At 39.4% G+C, this 25,864-nt stretch overlaps 2 protein-coding genes across 6 annotated transcripts in view; one reads left to right on the forward strand and one right to left on the reverse strand.

The window, feature by feature from the left end:
- The window catches only part of SUGCT (succinyl-CoA:glutarate-CoA transferase), a 334,455-nt gene extending 321,048 nt beyond the window's left edge, over positions 1-13,407 (reverse strand). Inside the window, exons 1-5 of one of the 5 annotated variants that reach the window (XM_067291226.1) lie at positions 13,110-13,407; positions 10,471-10,522; positions 10,296-10,369; positions 5,109-5,194; positions 4,047-4,097 (exon numbers count right to left, since the gene is read on the reverse strand). In XM_067291226.1, the coding sequence (XP_067147327.1) occupies positions 4,047-4,097; positions 5,109-5,194; positions 10,296-10,369; positions 10,471-10,522; positions 13,110-13,281 (435 nt within the window). In that variant the 5' untranslated portion in view covers positions 13,282-13,407. Of the gene's footprint in view, positions 1-4,046; positions 4,098-5,108; positions 5,195-10,295; positions 10,370-10,470; positions 10,523-11,373; positions 11,451-12,669; positions 12,691-13,109 lie in introns of those variants that run through there. The other 4 variants (XM_067291225.1, XM_013955712.2, XM_013955713.2 and 1 more) reach the window with 4 other exon arrangements.
- Positions 13,408-16,580: 3,173 nt separating this feature from the next.
- On the forward strand, positions 16,581-23,987 carry MPLKIP (M-phase specific PLK1 interacting protein). Its single transcript, XM_067291229.1, has 2 exons — positions 16,581-17,240; positions 22,814-23,987. The coding sequence occupies exons 1-2, from the start codon at positions 16,878-16,880 to the stop codon at positions 23,015-23,017; spliced, it is 567 nt and encodes a 188-aa protein (XP_067147330.1). The 5' UTR covers positions 16,581-16,877; the 3' UTR covers positions 23,018-23,987.
- Positions 23,988-25,864: the final 1,877 nt, after the last annotated feature.

The following is a 25,864-nucleotide window of genomic DNA, read 5'->3' on the forward strand; positions in this document are numbered from 1 at the left end:
GGCATCTTTACCACTCTTTGCCTTAGAAATAATTTTGTAAAATGTGCTTATTTCAAAACTAGTGATTACACTTACTGTAATAGAGGCTATAATTCCCCCTTTCTGTAAACAAAAGCAAAATAGGCAGCACAACAATTTGATTAGGTTACAAAGAACATCTTAAAGTCACCTCAATTAGAACAGTGCTGTCAAGTACTGTAGCATGACTTTCTGCATCACAACAGAATGAATGACCTAGTTCAAAATCTATTGAAGTTAAAGATTAATTTATGACTTTGATGGGCACTGAATCATAACTTCTTATAAGAAGTTATGGACAGGTATACATAAATATGCTTGAATAAGACACATTAATTAAGAATTTCTGAGACAAAAGAACTACATGTGAAAAGAAAGATGTAGGACTTGGAGTTGTAGAGTTTTTTGGTTCAGGTGTTTTTTGAGGAATTTAAGAAGCTATTCCCTTACAGGTACACATGTATGTATGCACATGAATTAAGCATAACCTTAAGAAATGAAATGTTTTAGACTATTTGAAGCTGACCAAAGAGCTGTATTTTCTAAAACTGTCATGTAGCTGCCTGAATATATACAGTATATTGCAACTGTTTCTATAAACTAGTGTCATCATATCAGCAGTCACAAGCATTATTGTCCTAGCATGTGTGCTGTTTAGCCGAAAATAAGGCCAAAGTAGCAGCCAAGCCAGCAAATACTTAACAAGAAAGACGCAAACTTATTGAGACAAGGCATGCATCTTATGAATGGTTTAACGGATGCATGAAAGAAACATTAATAGCATTTACAGAAACTCTAAGTTCAACATAAGGTAAAAGTGCATTTTAAAATATGTTATGAATTATTCTTAAAGGGGCCATGTCAAGAACCTCTCAGACTACTAGTTTTAAATAACTACAGTAATATGAGAAGCAGTGTCCAGATTCTAAATAAGCATTGCTGAGTGTCAATGTAGACAGCTGGCTAGTTTTCAGTTTATGATCCCATATAAGTGAGAAGAGCATTATTTTATGGAAGTTATTAAAAAAAGCAGACATTTGTCACAAGAAGGTTCTCAAGATGATCAAGATTTCTACAGAGCTAACACTAATGTCAGCATTAGCTAGTAAAAAAAGCAGCAGCTCACAGACAGATCCATAACTCCCCCAATCCTCCATGGAGGGCAGCAGAACCAGCCAAGTAAGAAGAGAAGAACCTAATGGGGTTCCTGCTTGTTCTTGGTAGGCCTTTATGAAAAATAAAGTTTGATATTTTCTCTCTAAATCCTTCCCAGTCCATAAATCCAATCATAAATCCTTCTCAGATCGGTAGTACTAAAACCTTAGTTAGTTTAATTGGTCCAAGACAGGAAATAGGTTACAACTTCTGTACTGCTTTCACTGGGGTTTGTAATCCATCCAGTTTACAGTGAGGGTATGGGCTAAAATGGTTTGAGAATCAATAGTTCTTTGGTACATGGTATTTAATGTAGACAACATCTCCTAAAAGTCACTGAGTAAAAACAGCCACTTAGTGTACTGTAGGGAAAAGAAAAAAAAAAGAAAGAAAAAGCGCAGCCATACCTCTGGACATGTGTTGGGGCCCTTGCGGTGCTTCAGAACAATAATCTATATGAGATATAGAGCATGGAACTAACACTGTTTAGGATTAATTGCTTAGCACAACTTGCTTAGCATTAGTAGCTAAATTTGCTGAAGCCTTAGGCCTCAGGCTATAGCCACTGCTATGTGCTTTGAAGTAGTTTTACCAAGGACACTGGTGCAGCTGGGAATGATACATCCTGAGAAAGTACAGATAAACCAGCAGAAGCCAGTGGGAACCAAGGTTAAGGGCTAGACAGCTTTGCTAAACAAGCAGCAAGGTACAAGGCATGACCGCTGCGTGCGTGATCGGTGCCATGATTGGCTACCTGTGACATAATCTGTATGAACCACAAATCAAGGGCCAGAGCGCCGAATACCTGTACTTATAAAATGGGCAAATTGCTGAATAAAGATGGAATTGAACCTGCATTCTGTGAATGCGTATGATTCATTCCCGTCGCTCCCACGGACCGCGACAGACATGGCAACACACAGGGACGACTACAGTGCTAAGCAAGGATACAATGACTTGGGCCCAACACTGCAGAGTTAATGTTCCCACACAGTGAGATGAATTTGAATGCTGAAGGCATATCTTAGAGTGCTGTGTCAGTTCTGCTACTTAAATTCTCATAAACATTGGAAAGAGCCTTTGATGTGTAGAGGCTGTGGTCCATGCATTCACACAGTACACGTTTTGTGATGCTCACTGAAGCAAGCATAAGGTACCCACGGTTCTGCAGTTGTTGAGAATTGGACTCCGAGACCCTGATCCTAAACAATGGTTTGTTCTTAGAACTCAAAGGGTTTTTTTTAAGTCCACTGTCAACTGAAATTTCGCACTTTGTGCCCTGCAAGCCCTCTGACTCTATCCCCCTCTTATTTTAGCCTCCACTAAGAAAGCAATACAGAACAGGCCTGAGTTGGAAGAGTATATACTGTACGCCAGAGAGCACACTCATCTGCTGAACTTCCATGCCTCAGGAAAGAAAAAAGGCATTACTCATGCCAAAGGAGTCATGTTATATTTAATATCAATAACAAATGATGATGCTACAACAACTCAATAAAGAAAATTATTTATCCCTTTCAGAAGAATTTTTATAAGAACTGCATACATATATGCAGATATGCACACATATAGTCCTTAGAGAGAGAAAGAGGCATGCTGACCCATCAGTCAAGGGGAACAAGAGGGTAGAAGCAGTGCTGTCAGCTTTGCATCCAATTAAGTTCTCCCACATCTTTCACCCCTAACTATAAAAATTAATTAGTTAAGGCTAAATCCTCAAGAGAAAGGTATCCTGAAGGTTCTGAAAAAGGAGCTTCTGAAAGTAACTTTGCTGAATAATAGTCTAAAAAGAATAAAAGATACATCTCTAAAAAGTCATACTAGCACAGAAGGATGTCAGAACATTGGATTGGTACACATGCCATCACTGGAAGAGGAAAAAAAAAAACCACTTTCATACAGTGAGATGTTCAAGTATTTGGAAGGCAGCTAACAGCAAATAAAAAACATTAGGAAGAGAAACAGAGCCAGAAGTGACATAGAACAAAGACCAAAGAATAAATTTGTGGGAACCAAAATGTAAAATAATCACGTATTGTGAAAGAGCAGACTCTTGGAGAAGAATTTTAGTGCTGTGCCAAAGGAAGAAAAGCAGCCTGGACTGCTGATTAACAGACTTCTTCAGCTTACTCAATACCACTGATTGTACTGTCAAGTGCTGTGCTTTCTTCATCTACCTCAACACTTTATTCCTTTACTTTTTTAGTATGATTCTAAAAGTTTATAAGGATTATTCTAGGAGTTTATAGGTGGAGGGCTGAAAGACAATAATTTATTCTAACCATGCCATCTTTCTTAATAAAAAAATCTATTATAACCTTATTACTTTTCTTTCTAGGGCTTAGGCTCAGGACATAGTTAATCTAAAGTTTAATCTAAACTTGCAAATATTGGAGCCCAGTCCTCCTTTTTGTAAATTCCCACTGACTTCCTTAACAAAAAAAAGATTCAGGCTGTGCTGATCAAACTGTACAGCAAGATCAAATACAGCAATAAAAATCACAAAGAGATGGTCCACTACTCATAATACAGTAAAATGTAAGCCCTAAGTTGTTATCTATTTTTCTCTCAATGCTTCATTTGAAGCATTATATATAAAAGCACAATTTGATCATCACAACTGTGACCTTTATTCGATACTACTTTAACGTAAATTTCATGCTATCTAAAATAATTATAATTCACACTAAACATTGAGTCCAAAGGCACAAAGCATAGAGGTAACATACTGTGATTTAACAAATTAACTACAACACATACTTATTTTTCATTATCAGATATCAAATTAATATTTGAAAGGAAGAGTTTATTCCTTACTACTCAGGAACAAAACAGTACAAAATAGGCACAATTTGTGTTCTGTTAGAACCTACCTCTCTGACTAACTTTGCTCCTTTTGGATCCTTCATATTGACAGCTATACTCTAGGGACAAAAACAAAACAAAAAAAAAACAAGAAAAAACACAATCATTTCTGTGAAAGCCCTTCTAGTGCTTGTCATCAACTTCTAAATGTAACCAATACTGAAGTTTCACACTACAGCTGGAAAAAAAAAAAATAGAAGTAAAAAGAAACCACAAACACCTGCCCTCCCCACAAAAAAAAAAAAAAAAAAAAAACCTGTTGGTAAAACAAGCACCAAAACAAGTCTGAAGGAAGCAATCCAAGGCATGTACAGCTGGGAGCTGCACCGTATGTTTGTACAGCACCTACTGCAACTACAGATGGGGACACCAGAACCTCCCTTTCGATGGCAGCGAGCCATTAAACAGCTCAGGCATGTTGTGAAACTTCATCCTAACCCTGAGATTTCACAAGCTACACCTTCAGCCAGTTTAACTGTAGTAAGATTCCTGTTCTCCCCTGACTCCAGCTGTCAGGTGAGGCAGGTCAGCTGAGCTGACCCATCTGAAACACTGATTCAGAAAGAAAAAAAATAATCCTTTCCTTCAGCAGGGTTAAATTTCAGTTGATCTACCTCACATATCAGCTGAGCAGAGGAAATATCAGAAACATGGGCAACTGAGGACAGGCAGGACCACTCTTGATTTTGCATTAGCCTCAGCTGACCACAGAACCATATCACAGGTTTGCAGCCCTTTTTTGTTCAAAATACTTACTTGGGTTTTTTTTTTTTGAAATTTATTCAGTTTGATAACATAACTTCATGACAATGTTACTACTGAGAAAAATCTCAATAGAAAATGAAATGATTAGAAGCTTGCCCTGTAATGCATTTTTATTTGATTTCTTGCTATTCATTTCCACTTAGTCGCAAGTCAGATAAATTTGTCAGTGATTACATACTGTACACAGTTCAGCACCTTGTACTGGAAAGGTTTAAAAAAGCCAGTAATTTGAAAGGAAAACACTATGTCTTTAGTTGTAATTACAGAAAACATTGGCCAGTGTTCAATACGGCACTTCCATTTACCTTTTTATTTCGATTAACACTGAGATAATAAACACTTTCTGTTCCAGCAAAAGGTGGGCCCCAGGACCTAGTATCATCACCAGCTCCTGAAAGAAATAACATCACATTTGCAGTTGTCCAATATTAAACAAACAAGAAACAAAATGAATACAAAGGGTTTTTTTTCCCTAGGTCATATTTAAATTTCCTAAGCTTCAACAAGGGCAGGCAAAAATTACTTTTCTATACATATTTGGGGGGGTTAAGTCAAGAAAAGCCTAAAAGCTGATTATGCAAAGCAGATGTGGTTTTTGCTAGTGCTGTGATTGTTTTAAAATACTTTATTTTGCTACTGCTGTGATTATTTTTAATTTTAAAATATAAATATACAGCCAAATACCACCAGTCTATTTATTGGTTTAATTTCTTTTTAACTTAAAACAGTACTACACTGACATTCTTTCGGGCAATGTGGAAAAATTTAACAGAACCTCTTGTGCTGCAGAGAGTCAGAGAGCACTCAGTCAATCAGCTGTTCCTGAAACACTGTGGGCAGGAAGTCAAGAAAATTGCTGATCAGCAACAATTCGTCAACTTGTGTGCTCCAGAACACAGGCAAAAGGTAGCACTTACTACCATTGGCACAGTCCCTGTCCTCCCACCCCCTTCAGGAGTGCTCTTGCCTTACAGAAATGTAAGATAGCATTAAAGCTGCTGCAGACACTTACTCACGTCACTGCATCATTTCAGTTTGGTTCCCAATTTCAAACCTTTCTTAAATGTCACAAAGACTGGCAGTCTATTTTAATTAGAATTAAAACTAAATTTTAATTCAGATATAATCATGATTCCAAGCACTAGTGGACATGCAACATATCTGTCTAGACTTTAACTACTTGTTAACTCCAAGTGAGTGAAAACTTTCCTTAGTGAGGACCTTTTTGATACTAGCACTCAGAGGTAAGCACCTGAGCTAAAGAACCTTTAGTCCGATGCAACATCGCCACTGTTATATAATTAAGCTGTACTCTATGGTTACACCTAAAGTCTGCAGCCATTAAGCTCAACTGTTGTAGAAGCTATACAAACATACAAATTACCGATACTCACCAGCATTTGTACTTTTTATCATCTCACAAAGAATTATCTTGGTTTATGGGGAAGCTTGGGAAAAAAAAGTATCTTTTCCACATGTTCTCACTTCAAGCCATTCAAACAAAACACTTCAGCAATACTTTCCACATAGGACACTAGTGTGGCTATCATCCTTTATAGATTAAGCCTGTGGGTAAGCCTATCTTTATAGATAATACTCCTGTGAAAACAGGTATCATCTCACAAAACAAGCTAATTATCCACATTCTGTAAGTGTTTGAAATTAAGAATTCTCAGGCTGTTATTCTCCTTCAGTCACAAAACAAAACTCTGGAAAAGCTAGAATGCCAATCTCTGAAACCATCAGTCCATACTTAATCACAGACATTGCCCCTTCCATATAACCCAGATACCTGGATTAATACCTTTGTCAGTCTCATTTGATGGTACAAAACTCAACCAGTTTCTGCCTGTCACAACATGCAAACATTTGAAACAGTGGTGAATGACCAATGGATGACCTGTTGGTTAATATGACAAAACATTTCTTAAGTGTTCAGTGAAGATATCTTTCCTATTTAAAATATAGGAAATGTGTTTTAGTATCTCAAATGTGTAATTTATCTTCACTGGCTCTTTTCAAAACTACTAGTACTAGAAAAGAGAAATTTAAAAAAAAATGGAAACTTACATAAGCGGGAAATAATACATGACAATGTGCAGGTGCTATGGCATAGTTACATGCCTCATATGCATAACAATGCATAAAACTGAAGGCCAGACATATGGAGTATTTATAACAGAAATGAATGCCATACAATGTCTTATTCTTCTAATTTTAAGAACTAACCAAAGTCTGAAAAACTTCGAAAATGTAGTTATTCCAGTAGAAAGAAGCATTTTTTTTTTTTTTTTTTACTAATACCTAATATCAGTAGATCTCAAGAACAACTCTGTATTTGAAGTAAATGTGTACAGTGGAAACAAACCAGTTGTGTTATACCAAAATACAAAAAAAAAAAAACAAAAAAAAAACAATTTCTGCTTCTAAAAGTCAGAGATAAATTCTGTCCATGAAGCTAATTATCCAGACTCCAACAATACGAGGCTCAGAAGGAACTACAGAAATCTGTATTTCTGTATCTGAAAACACGCACCTGAAGCTACTTAACCTCAGACACTTCCAGCACTAGAATGAAAAGTCCATGTAAATTTAGAAATCTCCCTTTTCAAATGAATTCCCATTTCCACCTATATAGGAATCTCAGATCCAGAGCTTTAAAGATACATTTACTTCATACACAAGTCAGCTTTCAGCCTCTGCACTTGCAGCTGAAATTCTACAGCACAGCGAACTACCCAAAACAAAATATATTAAAAAGAAACGAATAAAAGTAGCTTGAGAAATTTTTTAAAGGGCTCAGTTTCATCATCAAGCCTACTACTAAAATTAATCAAAGATGTAAAGCAAATATTTGTAAAATAAAATGTCTTTAAACAATTAATATTTTAGTCAGCTCAGCCTCCTGATTCAGCTAACTCACAGCCATAGAGGCACTAGGACAGTCCCACAAAGGGACAGGAGTATGCAGCCAAGGAGAGAAAGAGGACTGGGGCATCAAAATTGTCCCTTTCAAGAGAAGCAGTAACTCAAAGTTCTTGCTAATCATGAAATCTATTACTTTTATTAAAAAACAATTTCCTTTTAAATTTTACCTGTAGCATTTCTCCCTATAACCAAGGCACATACTTCTGTGCAGAATTTCAGGCACCTTTGTCTACCATACACTTAAATATTTAATCTGTACATTATTTAGCCAAGCAGGTTATAAAATGCTTTATGGCTATTTCCATCATGGTTTGGTTCCAACTATACCTACCTGTCACAAAAATATATGAGGTGATCATATGGTAATAGTACATGACATTATACTACTACTATTGAACTACGAAAAACAAGGACTGATCCCAGGTATCTGAGCTTCCTCTTTTTTCCTCCTTGGGAAGGAATGTCAGAGAAGAGCAAAGACTCAAAAATCCCAGTAACAGCATGGTGTTTAGAGGCAAAAACTGGCCTATGATAAACATACCAGGATATGCAATGGAAATCTGCAACCAGGGACTAGTAGCCAACCTGTGATTCAACAAATTGACGCGAGTATAACTGAATTTTGAAAAAAGTCCATTTTATTGCCTTCTTTTTGTAAAATGTAATGGCTTGCAAGTAAAAAGAGCTTTCAAACTTTTATACCTCAAAAAAAAAAAAAACTAATTCCTTTGTCTCTTTTTAAAAAGTGAATGCTGTATATTTCAGGAAAGCCTGATGAAGGCCTCACTCTGAAAAGCTGCAGAATCATCCCTCCTTATAATTATATATTAGAACTGAGAAAAGAACTATCAAAACATGGTTCTAATCATGTCAATATACTATTATACCAAATGCCAAGAGCAAAACTTAATTTCACACTTTTAATGTGAAGTCTAACTGCATCAATATATACTCCTAAGCCATTATAAAAAAAACATTTTCTTGCACACATGTAATCGTGCAAGACTAGTCTTGTGGTTATCCATGCTCATACCAAGAATGGACAAGGCAAAATCTAAAATTTTCATCTTCACAGATAATAGGTTCACACAAGCACAGTTTCCTGTGCGTTAATGTTAGCTGCATGTGGAAATCCACTATTTCTGGAAGAAAAGAGCCCTGAGCGACCAGTTGGAAGCCTGGTGTTTCAATAAGCAACAGATGTCTAATTAATATGGCAAAGTCATAAGATGCATTTAAGCAGGTTGAAAAAGCAGATGGGCATTTTCTTTCTAAGGCTTAAAAAGAATAGCAATTCTCATACAGCACCTACAGCCTCCGCTGGAAAAGCGAAAGATGGGGCCACAAAATCCAGCAAAGGTCTTTAATAACACTGAGCAATAATGTGAGGGTCACCGCCTTGAAGGATATGAAAAAGGTACCATGTAAAGTCTAAAGTGTCACTAAGTGTCGGTAGTGACATCATTTCTGGTAGCATTTTAATAGCGACAAAATAATTGCATGATGTAAGGGTATACGAACTCAGCTTTTGATTTTTATACTTTTTTTTTTTAAAACATAAACTGCTATATTATATTACATAGTCAGGAAGCACAAAGTAGAAATTGTAATCATTAGCCCCCAATAACATGAGAAAAATACCTTAATTAAAAAAAATAAAAATAAAAATCACACACACAAAGTTACACAAATCCTGAAAGTATATTATAAACTCCTTGAGCCACAGACCTGCTCATCTTGACTGGGGACTCAGGGGCCATACAAACTCATAAGTCTTATAAATGTAACTGCTGGAAGGATTCTGTATATGTAATCAAACTTCGCATGTTACACACCACATTTAAAACCCTGCTTTAACACTCTCACCACATTATAAAGAAAACCCTATACACCTTAACATTCACATGTCCAATTTAAAACCTAAGCAAAGTCCAAACAATTTGAAGAAAGCCAACTTAATTTTTAATTTTGAATGATGGAACAAGGTACTTCAGTAGGTCCTGACTCAGTACTGTAATAACTCAAAAAATGACTTGACATAACAACTTCAAACTTCTCATACCCTTATCTTTGCTAAACATAGATATAGGCTGCTTCTGAACAAAACACACATACCCAGAGCACCACGTTAAACTTATTAGATCAAACAGATCATACATGTTTCAGCAAATCATACATGTTTCAGCAAACTTACTAATAACTAGCACATGCTGCAAACAGTGTGATGATGTCAACATGATTCAGAGATACACAAACCATAGCTTCACAATAATATACAAATAGGTACAAAATTAATTATTTCTAAACACAATGCCATATATACACCATCACCAAATAAACATGTAGACAATAGTCTTTCTAAATATTTCCAAAGGTGTTCAATCTTACATTCTCAGCCCATACACATGGCCCAAGACAATAGCATAAAACCAACTATTGTTAAGAATCCCTCAGAAAATCATGCACAAAGAAAGTAACTCAAAAAACACGTACAACCATTTGTTAAACAGGCCCTCATTCTTACCGTATCAAAAAAAAAAAAAAAAAAAAAAAGTCAGTCTTACCTGGTCTTTCCACTTTGATAACTTCAGCCCCTAGATCTCCCAAATTCATTGTGGCAAAGGGCCCTGCAAGCACCCTGCAATATTTAAAAATAATAATAATAATAGGTTTCCTTCATTGCTTTATCACAGTATTTGCATCTAGACAGACTGTTCCGAACTACAAACAAACACAAACCTTGTTAGATCAAGAATTTTCACACCATCCAATGGCTTTACATTACTAGCACCTGGGAAGAAACAGAGAACAGTAACTTAACTCTTGAATCCTCTGCTAAGACGTTTCTCACTGGAAAGCTGAAACACTGCTTTTATGGCTTGCTCACACCATCCTCCCTCATCTCTCTTCCCCTTCTAAAGGGTAATAAAGCCTTCTTCACAGGTATGATTTGAGGATTATATAACATGAGTAACACCCTTCAAAGTTGGAAAACCTTATGGTCAACATTGTAGAAATAGCCTGAACACCTAGCAATTTTGCAAAAAGCTACTTTAAAGAAAATATTTAAATGTGCCTACTACTTAAACTCACATAGTTTTCAAAGATTTACCCAAGCATAGCAAACATCATCAAAATGACCCATGAACTAAAAATAATGGCTAACAGACCAATGCAAGGCACAATATCCTCAGCAGCAAATCAGTTTGACATATGGTGACCTATGCACTTGCAGCATGCAGTTTCTACATTTCCAAAATGAGGTTTACAAAACTGAAGGCAGAACCAAGGAAATATTTGTTCTGCCTTTCAACAGCAAATACACATCCAAGATAACTACTAGGAAATCATAATGCTTTACTCCTTTCCCTCACCTAACTCTCAAAAGCAACAGCAGTGGCAATAAAACTCATAGATAGGGCAAGCAATCTTGTAATCTAGACCACAGGTTTGTCAAAGATCTCTTTAGTGACCCTGAGTAAGTCAATTATCTTCTGCGAACTCAATTTCTTTAATTGCAAAATGGGGATAAAAACACTGCCCCCGCGGGGATTGCAATTTCATTGCTATTTGTAAGGTGGTCTAATGTCACAAAAGAATTAGAAAGCACTGGCTGATAACATCACAAAAATTAGCACAAACCATGAGAAGCATCTCTTTTGTGTGTATTTGCCCAGATACAAGAAAGCAATGCAAAACATGCAGAAAACAACAAATCCGAGCACAGACTTCCTTGGAGAACAGGAAGAGGAAAGGAACTACAGCCCCTCAGAGTGCCTGAGCAGTTCAGTGCATTTCTTACGTCACGTCAAAGTCATGCAGCAGTGAAGGCCTGTTTCACCCCCTCCACGCTCTTCCTTCTACCTGATCAGAGCCACCCTTCACGATCACCAAGAAAGAAAAAAAGAAAGCCATCAGAAGCATGTCCCATCTTCTTTTTTTTCTGGCTAGCCTCAGAGCAGGCACACATCCAAAGCTAATCATTCTTCTCTGAAGTATTTTTGTTGATATTCTGGCTCAATATACTCAAAATGCTCACAAATACAAACTCATATTTTCTCCAGCATTTTTCCCTTTAATTATTTTAGTAACTTAATGATTGAAACAAAATCCACCCTCCCAGCTGTAACTGTACCATATTTACAAACTATTTATTCCTTTGATTCTTATATTTGCTGTAAACTGGAAACCTATGTGTATCTTTTACAAACATCTCTGCTGAAGAAAAGAATAAACGGATCCAGTTACTGTCTCAAGATGACTTAAACTTTTTAGTTCAGCTCACTAGGGCGTCCCAAGGTTGGCCGATCTTTTAACAATATGAATAAGCAATCAACAGAGAGACCGTTCCATAGTAGAACGGATTAATTTTAATTCCTTGATCTCCAAAAAAGTTTTCCTTCATACTTTTAAAAGACAGAGGCAAACACTGGGAAGAGGGCTCATTAGTTCTCCACATTCAGTACTTTCACACCGACACAAATTAACTGCAAGTAAGTAATTCCACTCTAATTACTTCCAACTCCAGAAGAAAATCACTCCTTAAGTCTCTCCTCTGACCACACGATCAATACTTTTTAATTCATACACGCAGGGGGTAATGATCAAGTCTAGCACTACTGCGGATAAATTCACCGAGCACTCACTGTCCGCTCACACCAGGGACGCATTTGGCACATTCACCTCAGGAAACAAAAACACAAGCTTCCTCCAGTTCGAATGCAATTGTTGCTATTTTTCTATGTTATCTAAGAACGGGAAAATCTGAAAGCCAGACCTGCTGTTTAGTCAACCAATGGGAACTGATTTTACTGTGACTTTTTATTTTTCCTTTAAAAACAAAAGAACTGTTTGAAGTCACGAGTTCTGCAACCTTAGAAAAATCAGGCCCAAAACTAGCCAGCAGGCACTTTTCCCCGATGGGAGCTTCCTGAATACCTGACACCCTCTCCGCCAGGGGCAACCGGGAACTGCGGGGAGCTGGCGATGCGGCACAACCGACGGGCAAAGTCCAATTGCGGCCTCCCTTGGCGAAAGCCCGGAGGCGAGCAGAGAGCGAAACCGCGGCGGGGAAAGACTAAGGAGGCGATGACACCCGCCGCGGACCGCAGGGCCACGGAACGAGCCTACCAGCGAGGGGCACAGGGCGCTGAAGGCGGCCGGGGACGGGGGGCGCTGGCACGGGGCGCCCCCAACCTCCTCCTTCGCAGCCCGGGGGCCGGGACCGCCGCGCCGCCGCGGCGGTTAACGGTCCCTGCCCCGCGCGCGCACCCCAGCGAACGGCTCGCACTGGCGCCGACCCCGAGCCGCCGCCAGAGCACAGCGGCGCGCAAAGAGGGACCCATGGCGGTGCGAGGAGGGGGGCGCGGTGCGGCTACCTGCCGGGGGGACACCCCCGCTGCGCGCCCCGCCGCCGTTTCTAGGCGGGGGGGGGGCGGCGCTCAGGGCTTGGGGGCAGCGCGGCGAGGCGCCGCCAGCAGCCGTGGGGTACAGGCTCTTCCACAGCCTGCCGCTGCGGCAGCTCCTTCTTCCCAGCCCCGCGCTCAGCATCCCCGCTCGCTGCTGCCCGCCGGGTGGGGGGATAGGGGAGAACAGGCACGGCACAGCCGCTGAGAGCGAGGCGCTAGCGACACCCGCACGTCGCCGGGCGGCTCGGCGAGCGTCGCGGAAAGGTGCGCGTTAGCCCGCAGCACGCAGGCGCGCTCCGCCGCCGCGCCCCCGCTCCCGCTCTGCGGGAGCGTGAAATTGTTCCTGGGCCGCGGCCGTGCGCAGGCGCGGTGTGCACCTCCCCGCTGGCAGCGCCCCGCCCCGCCCGTCCTGAGGGGTCTCTGACGGGCGCTTCTGCTGGGTGCAGGCTGATTCGTGTTTCGTACAGAGCAAGAAAGGTTCGGTTGCCTGAAGCGTGGCGTTCCTGCGCAGATGGAAGAGGGGAGCCCCTCTTGCACCAGCGCTTTCATAGAGCTAGCGTAGGCCTGCTTGTCACATTGGATCTGTAAGGCATTTCCAGCGAGGTTGCCCGGGTTTGTTGGTTGTGTTCCTCTTCTTAGCATCAAGCAGCCCAGCATTAGGTAACCCTCTGACCAGACAGGCCTCCCGCTGCTGATCCCGCTAAAAGCTGGTGACTAGCATGTGCTACCAGAGAGCTGCACTGTTACTGCTGTATCTTCCTGAATAAATGGTTGCTAGAATATAAAGAATACAAGGCTAGGCCCTGGAAAACTCATACTGAGACCAGAGGCTCTTGTAAAAGTTGAGGAAAACATTAACAATCTTCTTTTACTCTTCTTAATGTGTAGGACACAGGTGGTTGGCCTTAATAAATAGGGAATGTGTTGCAGATGTTGCATCAGTGATTCCAATTAGTATTTAAGGGGAATCTAAACCCTCAGTATTTATTCAAGGCATATCAAGGTTTTTTTATGAGGTAACTAGTTCCTGGACAAATCAATGTTTCATAGATAGAAACTAGTATTTCCAGTTTGCTGTACTGATGAACGTACAACATTGTCAAGATGGGATGCAAATAAAATAGCTCACAACAGTTTTCCATGTTTACAAGTTAGGGAGTTGGACTGCATGCCAATTAAATAGTTTGACTAGCATTTGTTACCAATGCTAGGTAGATCATCTGTATTAGTTTTACTTCATTAAAGTTGTAAGATTACTTGCACTGTAAGCCCTTCCTTTCAGTTAAATATCAATGGAAGGGTTAAGTTGAATGGACCCTTTAAGTGATTCCTCCCTGAGCTAAGTACTTTCAGACTATTTTTAGACTGTGTTAGGATAGGGTGGAAGGCTTGTTCTATGAAAACCATGGTGTCTTCTGCTCTGTAATAGGATAAAAAAGCCTGTATGGAAGTTCAGAATTTGTTTTTGAGAAGCACCCTGTGAGGACGACAGCTGCATCTCAAGAATAGACAAGACTTCTCACTGCTTGAAAATAAGCATTATGAATAGCACAGTCTTAAAAAATATTGTGTGACAGAGGTCTTGAATGCTGAGGAAGAACATAGGGAATATATTCAAGTTGACAGGTTTGTTGACTGGACATGCTATGTGTAGTAAAAAGTATGACAAAGATGCTGACAATTGTAGAAGCAGTTAGGATTTGTCTAAAATAAGAAACTCATCGGCAAAACTATCCCAGTATAACCCAACATGTGTGTAACAGCAGTATCTATTTCTAATTAGTTTGGTGTGAAAATTGTTTAAATTAAAAAAAACTGTCCTTATCTGCAATAAGGCTGGTCAGAGCTGGATAAATTGTGGATAAATTATCTTGCGTAGACATGGCTTTCCTTGTGTGTATAACGATAGTAGCTAGAAAACTGATCTTCTAGAGATGATAAAACAGTAACGGATTAGCACAAGATTTCTTAAGTGAACAGGCTTAATCTCTGTATTTTACATCTGCCACGCTATCGCTCCCTGTCTTCACAGGGAACTTGCACAGAAAACTCGTGAAACTGAGTTGAGAGCAGATTTCATTGAGAATCACAGAATAGCTGGGGCTGGAAGGGACCTCTGGAGATCATCTGGTCCAACCTCCTGTGCTCAAGCAGGATCACCTAGAGCAGGTTGCCCAGGACCATGTCCAGTCAGGTTTTGAATATTTCCAGGGAAGGAGACTCCGTAACCTCTCTGGGCAATGTGTTCCAGTGTTCAATCACCCTCACAGTGAAGAAGTGGGGGGGTTTTATGTGAGAAAGGGAGTTATCTCCATTGCCAAAAAAAAAGAAGTTTCAAGACCAAGAAAAAGCAGAACTGGTAGACCAAGCACAGGAACAAACAGCTTATTTTGTTGGCTAACTTGTTTTTTAAATGAAAAAAACCTTAATGGAACTTGAAGGCTGAAAATTGAATACAGGGAAAGAAAACATAGTAAGAAAACAAAGTCAAATACTGCATCGAGCTCCAATACAGTACAGGGTGTTTCCCCTATGTAGTGGCTTATGCTACTGTTCTGAAAGCGCTATTTAACAATCATTTGTTGCATGTGCTAAAAATGAGTTGTGCTGTGTTGCATCGATGTAAATCTAAAATCTCTTTAATATTTTTCACCGAGGGCTTCAGTATTTACACTAATATAGCTAAGAACAGAACTGGAATGCCATAAATAACACTTAAACTGAGTTTATGTTGTTAAATATGATGTTCTTCTCCAAGTGAACATTTTCCCCAAATTTTATGCATGTCTCGTTGTTGGAACTGCTGTTCTACTGAAGAAATGCTGTCAGTTCAAACTGACTTTAAAAAATACATTCAAATAAATTACTCTTTTAAATGTGTCACTATATGTGGTTTTAGTTGGGACTATTATGATGTATACAGTATTTGCAGGTTTGTATCTTAAAAGACTGCTCAAGAAAAGAGTGCAAATAGGCATATCTGAGGTGCCATAAAAGGTTAGGCAAATACTTGTTTTACAAAGATTGATTTTGTTGAGCTTCATCAACTATAGCTCTATGAGCATTCACTTGCAACTATACAAAATCCATAAATACTGGGCTTTATTATTATGCCTTTAATTTGAATTAACAGGTAGGTGTAGCTATTACTGATCTTCTAAGGCTATTTCTAATTATTCATTTTCAGCTTTAAAAAGCATTAAGTTCCTCAGGGTCTTTACAGCAAATCCCTGTTTTAACACTGATGAGTCACCAGCCCTATCTTCTACTCTCGTCACAGAAAAGGGGTTACGCGATCAAAAGCGGGATTTACCACTGGGAGCTCTGAGGCACCACGAGGAAACGCCCCAAGGAGCGAGGGAGGTGTAATTAACGCAGAGATGTCCGTCTAGGGGGCCCGCCGTGAAGCAGTGCATGCACGGCGCAAACGCTCCTCTCAGAGGTTAACAACCCCCGCTTCTTCCCTCCCCGCGCTGCTCTGCGCCCTTCAGCGCCGGGAGCCGCCCCGAGCTGGCGCAGCAGCCGTTGGGCGCCGCGCGCAGGAACCAACCGCTGCCGCCGCCAACGTCGTACTCCCCGCTTCGCCTTCCCCCCACCCCGGAACCTTTTGAGCCCGGAACCTTCCGGCCGCGTGACGGGGGAGGGGAGGGAGAAAAAAAAAGCGACGTCGCCGCTTCGAGGCGCCGAGCGGGGCGAGGCCGTTGCGCAGGTTTAATTCTTTTCCGCCATCCCGAGGCCATGTACCGGCAGGGCTTCCGCCCCCCCACCCCTCCGTACGCGGGCGGCGGGTTCCGGAGCCCTCCCTCCGCCGACGGCCCCATGCCAGCTTCGCCCCGGGGCTACGGGAGCCCCCACCGCACGCCGCCCTACGGCCACCGGCCTGGGCCCTACGGCAGCGGCCACTCGCCCCGAAGCCACGGTTTCCACGGCGGCGGCGGCGGGCGGTTCGGGAGCCCGTCGGCGGGGGGCCAGACCCCGCGCAGGCCGCAGGGCGCCAGCCCCCGGTACCCGGCTCCCTACGGCGGCAAATCCCCGGTTGGAGCTGCCCAGCACCCGCAGCAGCACAAGCGCTCGCCCGGGGGCTACCAAAGGCACTACCAGGTATGGGGAAGGGCGGTGAGGGTGACAGGCCTGCGCCTCCGCACGGCGGGCAGGGGAGGGGAAGGGGGAGCTGCTGCTGCTGCCGCCGCGCCGCCGAGCAGGGGCCCTCAGCCCGCAGGGGAGAGCACGCCGGGGGCTTGCGGCCGGGCGCAGCATACTTCTCCTCCAGCTCGATTTTCACGAGAAAGACAGGCTTGCACCGCACAGAACAATATCCAGCCTCCCCCCGGTAGAGAGGGAGAAGAGACCCTGATTCAGGCAGCTGAATCAGGAAATCCTGCTCAGGAAAGGGAAGAGGGCCCCAAGCCTGTCTGAGGCCCAAAGTGAAGAGACAAGGTCCCATAAGAGTGTAGCTTTCCTCCTTTTCATATTCTGACAAGTGAAGGTGGAGGAAAAAAAAAAACAAACATCACCCAAAACTGCAGCAAACATCTTTCCGTTCTATTCACTGCTCTTGGATCAGTTTTCTTTAAAAGAAGAGGGAGAAGTTGTATGCTTTAACTTTGCCTATGATGTCTCACATGATGGAAGCTGCTGTATATGCACACAAAGCTTTCTGAGATATGAGAAAAGTAAGGAATGCTCTACTAAAGAGAATTAAGCTGAAGTTACTTTAAACTGAAATGACAGCATCTGCTGGATAATAGAGCATCTACGTGAAGTCTTACGCATTGCGCTGAAAGTTTTAATATATATAGTTTTCCCCAAGGGTTATCAACAAGTTCTGAGTTGTTTGAGTTTTCAGATGGTTTGGTTGGGGTATGTGACTTGCAGTGAAGATAGGCATGACAGTTCTTGAGATGATGTCACTTTTATGAATGTAGCTGGCTATATGCAATATTAGAAGAACCTTAAACTAAAAGGGTAAGAAATGATATTTGCAGTACAGACAGTGGTAGAATTTTCAGATGCTCTTATTGACATTTTAAGGAAAGGGTAATAATGAAGTCTAATCTTAATATAGACTAGTAAAATACAAAGCAACCCTTTCATTCAAAAATATGGTCTGATTATTTTCTACCATGTGGATGGCTATCTTACAGCAATCTCATTGTTGGTGGAAGAGGATCATTATGAACGTTACACATTTTCTTCAACACAATATCTAAAGCTCTCCCAGTGCAGATGCATACAAATTGCTTAAACTTCGATGTCTGTTCAAAAAGGCAAAGGATGTGGGGTTCCTGCCACAGTAGTACCTCATTTTTGCATTAAAATGGCTCTGGCAGATTTGGTAGGGGTTTTAGTCACAGATGTCTAATCTACCTACAGAAGATCACGCTTTCGTTGTTCACTTAAGTGTGCTTTTTAGAAAGCCTTTCTCAAACTTACTGAGTGAATATGTAGGAATCTTTTTGCCTCTATTTTTAGTCAGAAGTGTTTTATGTCAGGAACTGAGGGTAGAAACGGTCTCACTGGCTCCATCCTTGGCTTTAGGAAACCTGGCAGTGACATAAAGAAGGTATAGATTTGAATCCAGTCACAGGGTAACAGAGATTGTCACAACACTTTCCCTTTTCCCCTTTCCTTCCACAGACCTTGTGAGTAGTTTAGAAGTATTGGCCAGGTAGTGCTATTTTTTAGGACTAGAAGGACATTTGTATTCCTGTAACTTCACCTAGGACTAAGCTAATGTGTATGTATTTGTACGTTTATACACATTGGGGGGTTTGGCTGGGAAAAGAACAGAGGCAATCATGGAGGGGGGAAATCTCTTAAACCAAGATTCCCCATTTTGTTTGGCATGGGCAACAATACCAAACATTTTGCAGATGCCATCATAGTTATCTTTTTCTGTCTAGCTTCAGTTAAGCCTTCCAGTAACTTTTAACGTACCGTTCAAGACTGTCCCTACAAAGTAGTGCATGTCTAAATCAGGCAGTAGAACTTAGTTCAGAGACTACTTGAGCTAGTGGTGACAAATGTAGCATGCCTCCCAGGTGCCACATTTCACAGTATAGACATGCCTGTAATCTCCTGTAAATGTAGACCTTTGTGATAAGAGAAATGAACTGTTCCATAAAGACTTCAGTAATTGTAATAAAGAATCTCAGTGCATGAGTCCATGAGTAGATTTAGCTAGGGGTTTTATTGCACGCTCTAAACTTTGAATTTCTGTTGGGGGCAATAGACTGGTTATTGCCTTTTTTTCTGTAGACTCCATTTTTAAGAGAAATGCTCTTGAAGTTTATGACACTACTGTCATCTTTGAGATTAAAATCTTAAGTGACCCTTTAAAATCTCTCATCAGGAAATCCAAAAGACAGTTTATATTTACTTTAGAGTTTTATTTTATGTCATGTCATTAGTATTCTGTGCTCATTTTTGTGCTTGTAGACTTTCATTTTCTAACATGGACAGAAAGCCTAGAGGAAGAACATAGCTTAAGAACAGTTTTCCAAAATGGCTGATTTACCTTTATGTGGCCAATACTTTACTAAGCTTTCTGTCTTTCCACAGACATTTGCCTACTTCTAAATTTTATGCCAACAAGTTTGTTGAAAGTCTCGAACATAATCACCTCTTAAAATTAATATAGAATATAGAGTTTCCCCTTCTACACTGAACAGGAGTTAGTGAAACAGTAGCTAGTAGTGGTGAGGGGTTGAATATTGTTCCAGAATGTACAAAATCTTGCAAAATGGTACAGTTGTGATTTCTGTATCTTTGTGCATCTGTGAGCAGCTAAAATTACATCCATTGAAACAGGCTGATAAAGGGAGTGATTTTTCAAGGGAAAATTACCACATTCATTAACATGTTAACAAACAGACACAGAAGGCAGTTCCTTTCCTACTGTTTAGAAATATCTGCTGTCTGGAAAGATTTTTTTTTTGTATTGTATTGAGAATAGGTTGACCTTATCTTTAAGGAAAAGTTAATGATGACAGGCCATTGGCACCAGCAGAGATTTGGACCAACACTAATGACAGTAAAATATAAAGTTTTTGTTTGTTTTTGTAAGATGTATTTAGCACCAGTTTTTCTTGCACAAAATGGTGTTACTTGCACAGGTAGGGTTATGTGTTTCCTTTCTCCACAGGCCTATAATGTAATTACGCACCTTTTGATTTTTTTCTTAAGAAAAGAGCATATAATGACTAGCATTCTGAAACAAGAAATTAATATCACATGCTTAAATTTAACACTAATTGAAGCAGTCGGTCTTGAGTTACATCGTAATACATTTCCTAGACTTCAAACATGCAAATAGATCAGTGTTTCTGATGCCCTGCATTATACTGTAGTGAAATTTAATACTATAAAATAAATCCATCCAAAATAATCTTACCATTGAATTATTTTGTTCTCCCACTGGATACTGCAAATCCAGTTATGTCAGGTTGGCTTTCTTCTGAGTGCTGCAAACTGGACATAACGTGAAAAAAACTCCACGCACAAACTATCTTACAATATAGAAGTTACAGGGTTTCTACTAAACATGGTGTTTTAATGAGTTAATTTTTGATTTTAAAGATATAATGCACTGTGTAGTAGAGTGCTTTATTACTTAATGTGAGCGCTTACAGGACATTAATGCAACTTTTACTAGTGCATGCTGACTTGCTCTAGGAACTCATTGTCCCTTGGAAAGTTTTTAGGTGTATTCTGTGTGATTCTCTGATCTTTTCCCCTTGGTTTAGATACAATACTTCAGAGTACTTCTCTACCTTTTAGTGATTTTTCTCGTTTGAGACCATCATTATCTAATTGCACTACGAAAGACTAAATCAGATGCCCTGTAAATTAGAGTTGGATATTCCTGTGTTTGGCTGTGTATCCATTATCATCAGCATTTAGGAGTTCTAGAAAAGTACTTACTGGGACCATACAAGTAGGCTGCTCCTGCTGCAGCACATTTTCAGAAACTGGCTCAAGACTAAGTAGTTTCTAAAGAATTTTGTCCTGGCTAAGCATAAGGGCCTTAACTCTATGGTGCCATTTCTCATTTTTACCCAGATATTGTTTCATATGATCAATTTAGGTACATAGATTCTGTAGGGCTTATTACTCGCATTCAAACACCATCCCCTCTGGTCCCAAAAGCCAGAAAATTAAGCTTTTAATCAGTGTTTTTACCCTCCCTTACAAAGGCAGATGCTGATTATTTGCCTCAGGGAATCCTGTTCTTCTAATCATTCAGAATGCAATAGGCTTATTTGTCAACTAACTTTTGTGTATCTGTAGTATTCGGTCATTTAACTCAGTCTGGTTGAAACAAGCCAATATAAATGAATGCAACTTCCTCTTGTAGATAAAACCTCACTTTTTTAGGGAAGGATGCATCTCATGCTACTTTGTATAATTCATTCATCTTTTTGTCTCAAAGTATAATTGGCATAGCCATATGTGATACTTAGCTTTCTTGCTTAGAAGAATAGCCTCTCTGCATGGGTACATCCCTCATATATTGAAAGAATTCATGACCTCCAAGAAATATCGCTTTAGTAATCGAGGAGGGATAGGAAGACTTTGGAATAACCAGCAAGGTTAGATTGGCCTGTGCAGGAGACTACAAGAATGCCAAAAGAGATTTTATTTACCATGTTTCCACGTAAAGATAACACTTAACTGGAGTTGTTTGGGAGCACTGACAGTGACTGCACATCATGGTTAGATAAATCTTTATCCAAATTAGACTTTCCATGCACTGTTTATTTAGAGGCTGTCAGGGACATTACTCAGAAAAGTGCTTTAAAAGAATAACTTTTAAACCTGCTCCTTTTTGTGTTTGATTTTAGGTATTTACAAACTTTTGGGGGGTGGGGAAAGACACAAATCTGTTGCTCTATGAAAGGCTGAGATAATAAATCAGAATAAAAGAACAATGGATGATACTTACAGGAGAAAAAGAGTATAGAAATTTCCTTTACATCATGGCCCTCTTAAGATCTGCAGCAGGTTTGTAGACACAGTTTTGGTTGTCCTTGATCTTAAAAAAAGTTCAAATATGAAAGCTGCAGGCAAAAGTTTTTCTTTCTATGCAATTGATGCTTAATCACTGATTACTGTAGTAATGCCATCCAGATTTGCATATCAAAAGAAAGTCATCTGCTCTCAAATTTGACAAAATACTAATTTGGTTAAAACAGGGTATTTTTCACAGTAAGTTCACCAATAAACCAGTATGCTTGGGTCATTTGTAGCTGTTGGCTTTATACAATGCTGAGTTTAATCTTTAAGTACTTAGTATCTGGCTTTTGCTCTTATAAACAGTATTAACTCTCCCTCAGCCTCTGCTCTGTTTTGTTGGTGAGCTTTTGAGTTAGACATGTTGCTGACTTTGTCGGCTTATGAAAACTAGTATCAGGCCTTTTTTTTGCAGTTGTGTGCCAGTGTGAAGAAAATGGGTATTTTGGAGAAGACTTTTTTTAAAAAAAAAAAAACCTTGGTACATCACCATTCATAATTAAAAGTATAACAAAGCTAATATTTTCTGAGGAAGATGCAGTCAGGGAGTAGTAATTATCATTAATAGATCAACTTCAAAGCTCTGCTACATTAGAAGGAAGCTTTTTTTAGCTTGAATTAGACTATTAAATGTTTCTTTACCTGATGGTTTTCTTCCAAAGGGATCACCCAGGACATCTACTCCATTTGGTACAGCGCATGGCAGAGAGAAAAGAGTGTCTAATGATGTGGAAAACTATTACAGACCTTCAATGCTTGAGGACCCATGGGCTGGCCTAGAGCCAGTTTCTGTTACAGACATAAACCAACAATACAGCAGTCAGCAAACAACATATACTGGTAAAAAAGGGAGGTATTTCAGTTAACACTTTTTAAGGCCAAATAACTCCATCTTGTCAGGAAAACTTTGGGACAAAATTTTACATTTACACAAGATGAACAGTATCAAGACCTTAGTTAATGCTTTTATTTGATCACATGTCCACCCTTTTATCCAACTTTTTTTTTTTTTATTATTGCATTGGATATTTTTATGTATGGGGAGGGAAAAGGAATGGTAGGATAACTTACATTTCTGGCTACGTGGAAGTGCCTACCAGCTTTGAAGAACAAAGTGTTCTTTAATCACCAGCGACTGATTTGTGACTGTTAAAACAGATTTTCATATACTTACCTCTTCCATGCCAGATTGTTAGCCTTTTATTGTTAACTCCTTTAGGAAATGGTATTTTTTTTATGTTTCAACATTTTTAGAATGAAGTAACTTGGAAATACAATAAAGTTTTGTATATCCTTGTTTTGTAATGTATAAAGATTATTTTAGGACTTTTGTTAAGGTGTGCTTATTAAGAGAAATAGTATTAGTGAAATTAGGTGACTTCTGTAAATGTGTTTGTATGCTGTAGTTAATCTCTGATTTTTGTGTACAGTATTTTTTGTTAATTCTAGTGTAAAACAAGTGAAACATGACTTTAAGCCATCTCAGGAAACAAATGTATTGTCTTGGAAAGTTTAATTTGTTAAACCGGCTCTTGAATCATAAACATAATTCTGTAATTATTGACTTTTGTATTTAAAAAAAATCATATTTGGAACAGAATTAGACATTCTTGATCAGAGTAAACCAGTCTGTTTAGTGGCAATTTAAGTTTAACCAACACAAAACACCAGATTTAAATAAATGCAACTGTACTTTCTGGATCTAACCTTTAGAATAGCATAGAATGAATCAAACTTTGTTAAACAGTTGATGTTGGTACATACGTAGCATCTTATTTTTATCAATTTGTATCAAGAGTTTTCAATGTTGCTTTTAATTTTTACCTATGAGTGGCATCTTTGCCTAGAGGAGTCTTGTTTGGTGTGGGTGTGTGTGTGTATGCATGAGCATGTTGTTTTTTCATACTGAAGAGAAAAACAACAGGTTTTTGTTTTAGGGCTTGTCTTTGTACATGTAAGATCCATTCTTAAACCCACTAGTGGACACTTTAATCTAGAATAAATTAGAAATAGTTCTAACTGTAGACATACTCTTAACATGCCATGTTAAGCCTGCAGTAGATACCTATTTTCTTCTGAAAGTACCAGTATTTGTTGATCTTAGCTTTTACACAGCAGGTAGAGGGTGAAAGCTTATTTAAAAAAAAAAAAAAACTAAAAACATTAATTCAGTTTTCAAACATACATGTTTTGTCTTCAGCTTCTCCTACATTTCACAGAAAAAAATTTTTTTGTGGTCCTAAACTATGGTTAGGTAGAAAAGCACAGGGAATCATATTTGACTGTTTTTAGTAACTTGTCTTTTGCTGAGATACACTAGCCCTGTACTTATTCCAAGTCCATTTCAGGATAAATGTATTAGCTTAGTACCGCCTTCAGGAACAACTTTAAACTGAAAGGAGGAATAACTTGTTGAAGTTTGCTAGCTGAGTCTCTTGTACTTTTACAACCATAATCTAAAGTTTATCACTCATGTCGTCCCTCAGTTGACTTTTGTTGCTTTAATACTACATCCAAGATCTCTGCTCAGAGAAGTGAGATGTAAATGACTTCTTATTTTCAAGCTTTTTGGTATTACCTGCTTGATATCAAGAACACTTAAATCTTCATCCCAGAGTCAAAACTGGCAGCTATCAGTATTGCTATTTTTCTGTAGCACATACCAGCAAAACTGAGATGACTTGACAACAAGTTGTAGAAAGTCTAGAACTAATAAAGCAATTAAACATGTCATCAAGAAGAGTGAAGTATAAAGTTTTCTCCCCCCCCCCCTTTTTTTTTAAACTTGACAGGTGCTGTAAAGCTCACAAAAAGTTACAGGGTGCTTAATTGAGTCATCTCTGTTACTATTTCTTTTGTAATTTAATGCAGTTTACTTTTTGCGTTTGGTGATCTTGGGGAAACAGATCTGTTGGTATCTGCCGTTCTTTAAGAGACTAAAGCTGTAACGTGTTCCCAGTTAGACATGAGAAGAAACTGGGTTTGGAAAGGAGAAAGGAAAAAAGAAAAGGATTCATGACAGAAGAGAGACTGTTAGAGGTGGGACTGCTTATGCAATAGCCAATATCAGCTGCCCTTGCACAGTGCAAAGATGCATTTTTCCACTTTGGCTTTCCAGTTGACCCAGGGAGCAAAGCCAGCCACCTCTGGTAATAACTGATAACTCCTGGAACCGGGTATCAGACATCAACGATGGTAAATGTTCCAGAAAGAATTGAGGAAATAATCTTGAAGCACTGTTTAATCAATACAGGCCTTCCACAATGCCATCTGTTAAGTTGCTGCTCCTGTGCACTTCAGAATATGACCCAACACTTATAAGTACATCATACTGCTAAAGTCTCCAATAATTTGGTCAAGAATCATCAGGAAATTAAAATATAGATGTGATAAGCTTACTAAACTCACCGTACCGCACCAAAAACTTAAAAATAATTTATCTTTTTTACTTCTGGGAGAAATTCTACAATTGCAGTTAAACTGGTCAAAATTTCAAAAATGTCATTGTTGAATAGCTGTAAAATGCATGAACACCTGTTCATAACTATACATATAATGTACTTAAAGCCAATTTAAGCTTTGCCTTTTTTGCTATAATACTCAGGAAGCTTAAGAACTCACTTCCTCACTGGTGGTTTTTTGTCCTTTTTCCCATATGGCAAACATTCTTTTCCCACATGTTTCTAATGGAGATAGGATATATCACTTCCTCA

The sequence above is a fragment of the Apteryx mantelli genome, chromosome 2 (genome assembly GCF_036417845.1).
Source record: "Apteryx mantelli isolate bAptMan1 chromosome 2, bAptMan1.hap1, whole genome shotgun sequence".
Taxonomy (NCBI): domain Eukaryota; kingdom Metazoa; phylum Chordata; class Aves; order Apterygiformes; family Apterygidae; genus Apteryx; species Apteryx mantelli.